This window comes from Paramisgurnus dabryanus, chromosome 21, assembly GCF_030506205.2.
Source record: "Paramisgurnus dabryanus chromosome 21, PD_genome_1.1, whole genome shotgun sequence".
In the NCBI taxonomy this organism is placed as follows: domain Eukaryota; kingdom Metazoa; phylum Chordata; class Actinopteri; order Cypriniformes; family Cobitidae; genus Paramisgurnus; species Paramisgurnus dabryanus.
The window spans coordinates 5,081,971-5,092,773 of record NC_133357.1 but is presented as its reverse complement, the minus strand read 5'-3'; the positions used below and the strand labels follow the sequence as shown (position 1 = coordinate 5,092,773).

Below are 10,803 nucleotides of genomic sequence, written 5' to 3'. Positions count from 1 at the left end.
ACCCACATCTCCTTTTTTTCCTTTATTAGGAAAGAGTGAAAGCAAATATTTCACCAATTGTTATAAAATATATCTGCTGCTGAATTTCCAAGTAAAATCGACCGTAGAGGAACAACCAAATTTGATTAAAACGTTGATTTGAGAGGGGGAAACGTATAAAGAAATGCAGTAAAGTTTAGTATGCTCAGTTAAATGATTTCAAATGCTTTAAAATGGCAACAAAAACCCAAAACACATGGAAGAAAACAAGCAATATGGTTAATACAGATTGAAGAATAGTCAGGATGGCAAAGCTTCAGCCTTTCATCCCCTCTAGAAAGATAAAAAATTATCTAAAATGATCTGTAAGTACAGTGACAGTCAGAAGGCATCTGATTGAAGCTAAGCTGTTTGCAAGAAGCCCCCATAAAGCACCAGCTCAAAAAACGGAAGGAAGTATATATACTTTATGTTTTCCGCTTACAGTTTAAATACATCAGAATACTTGATAAGATTATGTTGCCCTTGGCTGAAGAGGAAATGCCCCTAAAATGGATGTTTCAACAAGACAACAACCACAAATACACAAGCAAGAGGGCAAAATCTTGGTTCCAGACAAAAAGGATTGAGGTTATTATGGAGTGTCTAGCTCAATCCCATAATCTTTACCCCATTGAAAACTTGTGGGGTGACATTAAAAATGCAGTTACTTTTTAGACACAAAGCCTAAAAAGTAACAGGAACTGTGGATCTTGGGGTAAAATATCTGTTTCTGGTGCCAGAAGTTGGTTAAGTTGATTTGAGACAGATATGCAGCAGATATCAACAACAATGGTCATGCAACTAAATATAAATAATTAAATAGTTTAAAGTGAAGTTAAATCTCAATAAATTATTTCAGTTTATAAGTTTCTACGGAGAAAAATGTTAACACTGCTATTTTTTTATCATATTAATATTCATTTTATTTGCTTCCCTTTAAAAGAACAATACAGACTTGTAAACTGTGTTAATGCTTTGATTTGTAATTTAATGTGTATGTGTTATGTTTTCAATACATTTGAAAAATGGAAATAAACTCTGTTTTTTCTGCTTTATTCACTTTTATTAGTACACTGCTATTATTTTGAACACAACTGTATGTGTGTAACTATGGTGAATGACTGTTGTTAAGCAGTTTTTGCGTCATCCTCCCGTCCAGCAGATGGCGCAAACTCACCGCGTGTTACATAAAACAACAGAATAAGAAGAGAAGTGCACAGTTCGAGCAGTAGTAAGTGTTGTCTTGTTTTTGCTTTTTATTTGTGTGTGTTTTATTTGTGTGTGTTTTATTTGTGTGTGTTTTATTTGTGTGTGTTTTATTTGTGTGTGTTTTATTTGTGTGAACGAAGTTTTATTCTTTTTTGCTGTTAACAGTTTTTTTTTTTACCATATACTTTGTTTTTGGAGTTGTTTTTGTAGTCAGGAATGTTTTGTTTCTTGATTTAACAAAGCTTTGTTAATTGAAATGATGTTTTTGTGTGAATATTATAATGGTGATGTGTTTGTGTTCAGATGTTCATCATGAGAGATCAGATGGATGTGATGTGCTGTAAATCAGTAGGAACTGATCTGTCCATGCTGGATATTGATGATTTGATGACAGAAATCTCTCAGCTGAAGAAAGAGGTGGCGTTACTGGAGTCAAAGCTCAGACAGAGAGATGAACTCAACACAAAGGTTTGTATAAATTAAAACACTTAAACAATCTTTGTCATCATGGTTGAGGTTTGCGTGTTTAGTGTTGATCCTATAGTGAAAGTACAACCCCAAATCAGAAAAAGTTGGGACACTGTAGAAATTGTGAATAAAAAAGGAATGGAATAATTTACAAATCTCATAAACTTATATTTTATTCACAGTAGAATATAGATAACATATCAAATGTAGAAAGTGAGATATTTTGAAATGTCATACCAAATATTGGCTCATTTTGGATTTCATAAGAGCTACACATTCCAAAAAAAGTTGGGACAGGTAGCAATAAGAGGCTGGAAAATATAAATGTACATATAAGGAACAGCTGGAGGAGGACCAATGTTTAGGAATGGGAATGTTGTCCCATTCTTGTCTAAAACAGGCTTCTAGTTGCTCAACTGTCTTAGGTCTTCTTTGTCGCATCTTCCTCTTTATGATGCACCAAATGTTTTCTGTGGGTGACAGATCTGGACTGCAGGCTGGCCATTTCAGTACCTGGATCCTTCTTCTAGGCAGTCTTGATGTTGTAATTGATGCAGTATGTGGTCTGGCATTGTCGTGTTGGAAAATGCAAGGTCTTCCCTGAAAGAGATACGTCTGAATGGGATAATATGTATCTAGAACTTGGATAAACCTTTCAGCATTGATGGTGCCTTTCCAGATGTGTAAGCTGCCCATGCCACACGCACTCATGCAACCCCAAACCATCAGAGATGCAGGTTTCTGAAATGAGCGCTAATAACAACTTGGGTTGTCATTGTCCTCTTTAGTCCGGATGAAATGGCGTCCCAGTTTTCCAAAAAGACCTTCAAATTTTTATTCGTCTGACCACAGAACAGTTTTCCACTTTGCCAAAGTCCATTTTAAATTAGCCTTGGCCCAGAGAAAACGCCTGCGCTTCTGGGTCATGTTTAGATATGGCTTCTTTTTTGACCTTTAGAGTTTTAGCTGGCAACGGCGAATGGCACGGTGGATTGTGTTCACCGACAATGTTTTCAGGAAGTATTTTAGAGCCCATGTTATGATTTCCATTACAGTAGCATTCCTGTATGTGATGCAGTGCCATCTAAGGGCCCGAAGATCACTGGCATCAAGTATGGTTTTCCAGCCTTGACCCTTTCCAGCCTTGACCCTGACACACTCTTGATCTGCTCATTAGCAAGGGTCTAAACATTTCATCCACTGTAATCAAGGATGAAGCGCTATCTGACCATTTCTGTGTTTACTTTGATTTATTGATCTGTCCTGCCACTGATGCTAGATCTGTCTATATCAAAAAAAGGTTCATAAATGAGAACACCAGTGAGGTATTTATGAATGCTATGTCAATGTTGCCAAACATATCCGCAGACTCTGTTGATGTTCTCCTTGAAAACTTTAACATAAAAGTTAAATATGCTATTGATGATATAGCTCCAGTAAAGGTCAGGATGATCACTGGCAGACGTAAAGCACCCTGGAGAAACACAACAGCAGTACAGCACATGAAAAGAACATGCAGAAAAGCTGAACGTATGTGGCGGAAAACAAAACTTGAAGTACATTATAGCATCTATAAGGACAGTCTTCGTGCTTTCAATGTAGAACTAGGCACAGCTAGACAGACCTTCTTCTCCAATATTATAAATAACAACATAAACCACACTCGCACTCTTTTTGCTACTGTAGAGAGACTAACAAACCCCCCAAATCAAGTTCCTAGTGAAATGCTTTCTGACAACAAATGCAATGAGTTTGCTAAGTTTTTCTCTGAGAAGATCAGTAATATCAGAATGGCAATCAATACGACCTCAAATTGTACTGTGGTCAGTCAGATATCATTGCAACAACCTCAGAAATTAGCCATTCTCTCAGAATTTGACATAATTGATATAAAAACCTTGGAAGAAACAGTACAACATCTTAAAGCATCAACTTGCAGCCTTGACACTCTCCCCACATCTTTTCTCAAAAAGGTGCTTAACTGCTTAGAAACTGACCTCTTAAAAATAGTAAACACCTCTCTGATCACAGGCACTTTTCCAGAGTCATTAAAAACAGCAGTTGTAAAGCCTCTCCTAAAAAAGAGTAACCTAGACAAAACCATACTTAGCAACTACAGACCTATCTCAAATCTTCCGTTTATAAGCAAGATCATTGAAAAGGTTGTCTTCAATCAGCTGAACAAATTCTTAAACTCAAATGGTTATCTGGACAACTTTCAATCTGGTTTCCGTCAGCATCACAGCACAGAGACAGTGCTCATAAAGATAATAAATGATATTCGCTTAAACTCTGATTCAGGTAAAATATCAGTGCTGGTGCTACTAGATCTTAGTGCTGCCTTTGACACAGTAGATCACACCATACTCTTACATAGACTGGAAAACTGGGTAGGGCTCTCTGGGATAGTTCTCAAATGGTTTAAAACATACCTACAAGGAAGAGGTTACTATGTGAACATGGGTAACCATAAATCTGAGTGGACATCCATGACATGTGGAGTCCCACAGGGTTCAATTCTTGCACCGCTTCTGTTTAATTTGTATATGCTCCCACTTGGTCAAATAATGAAAAAGAACCAAATTGCTTACCACAGCTATGCAGATGACACCCAGATATACTTAGCCCTGTCACCCAATGACTACAGCCCCATTGACTCTCTATGTAAATGCATTGATGAAATTAACTGTTGGATGCGTCAAAACTTCCTCCAGTTAAACAAAGACAAAACCGAAGTCATTGTATTTGGAAATAAAGATGAAACTCTCAAAGTTAACACATACCTTGACTCTAGGGGTCTAAAGACACAAAATAAAGTCAGAAGTCTTGGTGTAATTTTAGAGTCTGACCTTAATTTCAGTAGTCACGTGAAAGCGATAAGCAAATCAGCTTACTACCATCTCAGAAATATTGCCAGAATTAGATGTTTTGTCTCAAGACAGGACTTAGAGAAACTTGTTCATGCTTTCATCACCAGCAGGGTGGATTACTGCAATGGACTCCTTACTGGGATCCCCAAAAAGACCATTAGACAGCTGCAGCTCATACAGAACGCTGCTGCCAGAATTCTGACCAGAACCAAAAAATCTGAGCACATCACTCCAGTCCTCAGGTCCTTACACTGGCTTCCTGTTACATTTAGAATAGACTTTAAAGTATTGTTACTCGTTTATAAATCACTTCATGGCTTAGGACCCAAATACATGACAGATATGCTAACTGAATATAAACCTAACAGATTACTCAGATCATTAGGATCAGGTCAGTTAGAAATACCAAGGGTTCACTCAAAACAAGGTGCGTCAGCATTTAGCTTTTATGCCACCTCTAGCTGGAATCAACTTCCAGAAGAGATCAGATGTGCTTCAACAGTAAACACTTTTAAATCTAGATTAAAAACACATCTGTTTAACTCTGCATTTACTGAATGAGCACTGTGCTGCTTCACACTGACTGCACCTTTAACTCAAGTCACTTTTACTCCTGTTTTATTCTTTTTAACATTTTAACATTTATTAAAATCACATTTATTTTCTTTAATTGTTATTTTAAATTCTCATGTATCTTTGTCTTTATTGTGATCTTATCGTGTAAATCTTATTTTTACATTTTCTTTTTCTTTTTTATATATTGTTTTCTCATTTCTGTGTAAAGCACTTTGAATGACCTTTGTGTATGAAATGTGCTATACAAATAAACTTGCCTTGCCTTGCCTTGCCTTACGCACAGAGATTGTTCCAGATTCTCTGAATCTTTGAATGATATTATGCACTGTAGATGATGAAAACTCCAAACTCTTTGCAATTTTTCTCTGAGAAACTCAGAAAACTATTTTTCGCTGCAGCATTGGGGGAATTGGTGATTCTCTGCTAATCTTGACTTCTGACAGACACTGCCACTCTGACAGGTTTTTTTATACCCAATCATGTTGCCAATTGACCTAATAAGTTGCAAATTAGTCCTTAAGCTTTTCCTTATATGTACATTTAAATTTTCTGGCCTCTTATTGCTACCTGTCCCAACTTTTTTTGGAATGTGTAGCTCTCATGAAATCCAAAATGAGCCAATATTTGGCATGACATTTCAAAATATCTCACTTTCAACATTTGATATGTTATTTATATTCTATTGTAAATAAAATATAAGTTTATGAGATTAGTAAATTATTCCATTCCTTTTTTACTCACAATTTCTACAGTGTCCCAACTTTTTCTGATTTGGGGTTGTACATCATCACAACTGTTTGTTTTAATGTTATTTCCAGGATGTATCTGGTGTCTCTCTCTGTGGCTTTACTGATCAAACATCTACAGATCTTCTGGTTTCTGTCTGTAATGAAGACCAGAAGACATCAGTGAATCTGCTGGACTGTGGGATAGAAATGAAACAAGAAGACACCGAAGCAGATGAAGGTCATTTGATTTATTTAGATTTGTACAGTTTTTTTCCTAGGACAAAATTGGTCTTTGGTGGTGGTTGATGAACATGTTCATACACTCACACATTAAAAAGTGCCTCACCTATGTAAACATAATGTTTATTAAATTTATTTAATATTTAAAAATGTCACTTAAACACAAAGTATGGTTAAAAATGTTATAACCTCCTCCACGCTATATAATGGCTATGCATTTATCAGACACAGATATTATTTATTACTTGTCACTCTCGCCGCCATCATTTTCCAGGTGAAAAAGTAGTACACTTCCATAGTGTACTTAAAGTACTTTATTTTCGCAAACTAATTTTGTACTTAATGAACTGAAATTCATCTTTAATACTTCTTGAGATAATCTTAAGAACATCTAGCCGTGTGTCTCAATCAGCTCCCTTGTTCAGTAGTCAGGGCACTGATCAGGGAGTCGGCCATTTTAAGGGCTGTCTCAATCGCAAAATCCGTCCAGTGCACTGGAACGTTCGTTCCCTAAAAATTCCCACAATGCAACGCAAAAACCAGTGAGCATCGATGGTCCCTATGTTCCCTAACCGGAAATCACGTGACCTTTTCTGAAGCTCGCCAACCGAACATCACGTGATCCAACTCAATAAACTTTATGAAATTTTACAGAACTTTTATAAAGACAAACGTTTGTTTTAGTTGTAAATATAAACACACATTGCTACACAGTAAGGAACCACAATCTACTCAATATTTAAAGTAATATTATTTATTTAAAATTGTAAATATATTTATTACATTTAAAATGTAATTATATGCCTCCAATTTTATGCACAGATATGTAAGAGAATAGTGACAGCATTTTTCACAATGTACTGTTTTTAAAATTAAGTCAGAGAGATGTTGGTTTTGCCGGTTGTTGATGAGTAACAGCTGTGAATAATCACAACGCGCTTAAGCAGCCACGTGACAGAAAAATAAGTGAACATTGTCCCAATGTGAAGTGAGTTAGGGTCCTTACCAGTGCCCGAACCTGTGTACACAATATACTGATTCACGACCTCGGGAGCTAGGGAACGAATTGAGACACACGGTAAGTGTACTACAATGTGCTGTTTTTGAGACACCATAAATATGAACTAAAATATGCTAAAAATGTATTTCAGTACCATTAAACTTGAACCAATCTTTGTATAAAAGTTGAGTTCAAGTTTAATACAAGTGTTAACTAAATACATTTTTTATTACAGAGATAGTATGTTAAAAGTATATTTTAGTTCATATTCCTGGTGTCTCGAAATAGCACAGTGGAGTACACTTAGATAATCTTAAGATCATCTTAAGAAGTACTAAAGATACATTTTTAGTATATTAAGTACAAAATTAGTGTGCGAAAATAAAGCACTTTAAGTACACTATGGAAGTGTACTACTTTTTCACCTGGGTTCTTGCCCTCTTAGCAAAAAAGTGTGGTTGTTTATTCACATTTATTGCTTTGTAGGATATCCATTTTTCTAAGACCTGATTATTAAACTAAGCTTGGTATATAATCATACCAATAACAATTTTACAATATAAAACTAAATTAAATTAGAAGCTAACTTGTGCTTTGTTCTGCTTTCACCTCACTCCAGTCTAAACTAAAAAAAACTTTACTACACAATGTCATAAATAATAAATGTTGGCCAGTATTGACATAAAAGACAGGAAAACTACAATTGCAGTTTCAAAAATGATTGGTGTTATGTTTTTACTGTCATAATGATTTTCTCTGTTCATTTCAGACCTGATGGAGCCAAAAGAAGAAATCACAAATGCAAGAGAACAAACTGATCAAGGTGATTTGATTTATTCAAGTATCTGCCTCTAATGTTTAACCAGTAATGACAAAGACACAAACACAATTATAGTTGCAGAAGTGCTGTCAAATTCTTCATAATGATTTTCTCTGTTCATTTTAGATCAGAAAGCGGTAAAGCAGGAAATTTCACAACTCAATGAAATGGAGGAGAAACCTCATAATTTGATACCCAAGGAAGAATCTCTGAGCTGCTCAATAACTGTGAGGAATTTTTCCCCTAAAAGAAACAACAAGCAAAAGGCAAAAGTCAAAGATGCTTTTACGTGCCCTCAATGTGGAAAGACCTTCACATATAAATGTCACCTTAATGACCACAAGAGGATTCACACTGGAGAAAAACCTTACAGCTGTGATCAGTGTGGAAAGAGTTTTATTCGTATGTTTAATCTTAATGGGCACATAAGAATTCACACTGGAGAAAAACCTTACACATGTGATCAGTGTGGAAAGAGTTATGGTCGTAAGAGCGATCTCAACGGGCACTTGAGTATTCACACTGGAAAAAGGCCTTACAGATGTGATCAATGTGGAAAGAACTTCATTCGTAAACTGGAACTCAACAGGCACATGAGAATCCACACTGTAGAAAAGCCTTACAAATGTGATCAGTGTGGAAAGGGCTTCATTCGTAAGATTGATCTCAATAGGCACATGAGGATTCACACTAAACAAAGGCCTTAAAATACCCCTACTACGGTGATTTTCGTATTTGAAAAGTTCAGATGCAAAAACCACTAAACGCAACCTCGGTCAAAAATGAGATGATAATATTAACCGAATGCTTTTGGCATGTATTATACGTTCATCAAGTAGTTTTGCTTGCACTCATAAAATAGGGGTGCACTCATAAATTGGCCGATGATGCTTGCTATGCTTGTTGCTTTAGACAGACCATCAATGAATTACGTTGAAATGCCGCTACATCCAAAAGCCAGAGGGCGCTCTTGTGCAGAAACTCAATATTCGCTGCAGATGAAGAACAATACACAGGCAGCTCCATAGATATATACACTGGCCCTGCGTTCCAGTTCGTTTTTTTATGAACTTCCCTCGCTAACTTCCCTCAGTCTCGTTCACTCGGATGTACGTCATTGCTTACGTTGTACGAGTGCCCACTACTGCTAGAACACTTGAAGTGGGTTCAAATGGATCGCCCTAAGCCCTTGATCACATGGAAAGTGGAGACTGCCCCCTCCATGTGCAAAGCGCGAGTTGCTGAAGTGACGTCACAATCGTGTTGGATTGTGGGATATGAAGCTGCATGAAGTGTACATATGAAGCAGACTCGCTCCCTCGGTCAAAATCGAGGGAGCGAGGGTCTGTCCATACAAACTTCCCTCGTCCACTTGACGAAGTGGAACGCACTCCAAAATGGCGACAGGGATTCCCCCGAGGGGAAGTGCTTAGGGAAGTTCGCGAGTGTGTGTCTAAAACTGGAGTGGAACGCACCCTAGATGTCACCTTGGCTACAGCAGTGCATTGGACCGAATGCGTCAAATAGAGCCGCCATCTTGAAACAGGGGAACCCTGCATCAGCGTCATTGTAGGCAATGGTGTAACGGAAATAAAATCACCATAAATCGTCATGAATGCGATTTTCTTGGTTTTCTTTTGGTTCTTTACAACAGTCAGACATGTATTTAGCATTGAGTCCAGAAAAAAATAAAAGTTTTGATATTATGAAAATCTACTTTTTCTAACTATAATGCATAGTGCTAGTAGGCCTAACATCAATACGAAGCACAAAAGTCTGGCACCGTCCATGAATTCGAAGTACAGGCGAAGACAGCAGTTTTACCTAGCTACTTCCTATGACAAGACCCCTGTTCCAAGATGGCGGTGGTTTTGACGCATGCTTAGAACCCCAAGGCGACATCTAGTGTTTATATCTATGACGCAGCTCCAGGAAATGTCTTAAGGATATATTTATATTGCTGTTCTTTAAACCTTTTCAGGTATTTTCATGATAATAAAGAATTTGTATAATGATTATGTTTGACGAGTGTTGCTTTTTCAAATGCGTGTTTTAAATGACTCAAACCAACAGTGATTTCAGATTGATAAGGACTTACTGATCAAAAGCTGTAGTACATGAACTAGCTGTGCATAATATCTGGGTGTGATGGCTACAGCGCGTCTCACAGGAAATGTTTAAATAACTCGTTTTATTTTCAGACCAGGGATACTCTTAAATCGAAAAAGAAAAAAAACTAAACTAATGGTTTACAAGTTTAAAATGAATTTTTAAAGAAGGAAATGCACACATTTAATCAATCACATAGAAATTAATGCACTTGCAATATGAAATGTACGCGGGTCCAGAACAAGTTCCCTTCGGATCTGGACCGGAGTCCAGACTTTGAGAACCCCTGTTCTAGACCCTTTTAAGGGGGCTTCAGCCACCCTGTCTGTCATCTTAGCCACCCTACAATTATTAAATCTATCAAACTCTCAGATATACAGTTATGTTCAAAATAATAGCAGTGCCACATCGGTAACTTGATAAACCACTGTTATCCGTAGTAGGAATATTTCTGAATTAGAAATTATTTACTTACAGAAGTAGTAGTGTAATAGAAAAACAATAGACCCATTTGTTATGATATCCACACTATTTTTTCCGAGTTATAGACTCATTTATTGAAAGTGGCTTCATCAAAATAATATTAGTGTGAAGTTAACTGGAAAATGAGTTCATTCTGTGAAAAGAACCCACATCTCCTTTTTGTCCTTTTTGTTCGTACTAAGTCTGAACTTGGCCTACTTGGTATTGAGAAACAGCCCTAGTTTCAAAAATTATCGGTGTATTTTTTACTGTTACATTGTTCATAATGATTTTCCTTTT

At 36.7% G+C, this 10,803-nt stretch overlaps 2 protein-coding genes across 2 annotated transcripts in view; both read left to right on the top strand.

The window, feature by feature from the left end:
* LOC135775187 (uncharacterized) overlaps positions 1-10,803 on the top strand; it is a 31,677-nt gene that overhangs the window by 2,818 nt on the left and 18,056 nt on the right. The window lies entirely within an intron of this gene.
* The window catches only part of LOC135775193 (uncharacterized), a 15,313-nt gene extending 4,510 nt beyond the window's left edge, over positions 1-10,803 (top strand). The window contains exons 2-3 of the mRNA XM_065285229.1: positions 7,882-7,935; positions 8,059-10,803. Of these exons, the coding sequence (XP_065141301.1) occupies positions 7,887-7,935; positions 8,059-8,639 (630 nt within the window). The 5' untranslated portion in view covers positions 7,882-7,886 and the 3' untranslated portion in view covers positions 8,640-10,803. The remainder of the gene's footprint in view (positions 1-7,881; positions 7,936-8,058) is intronic.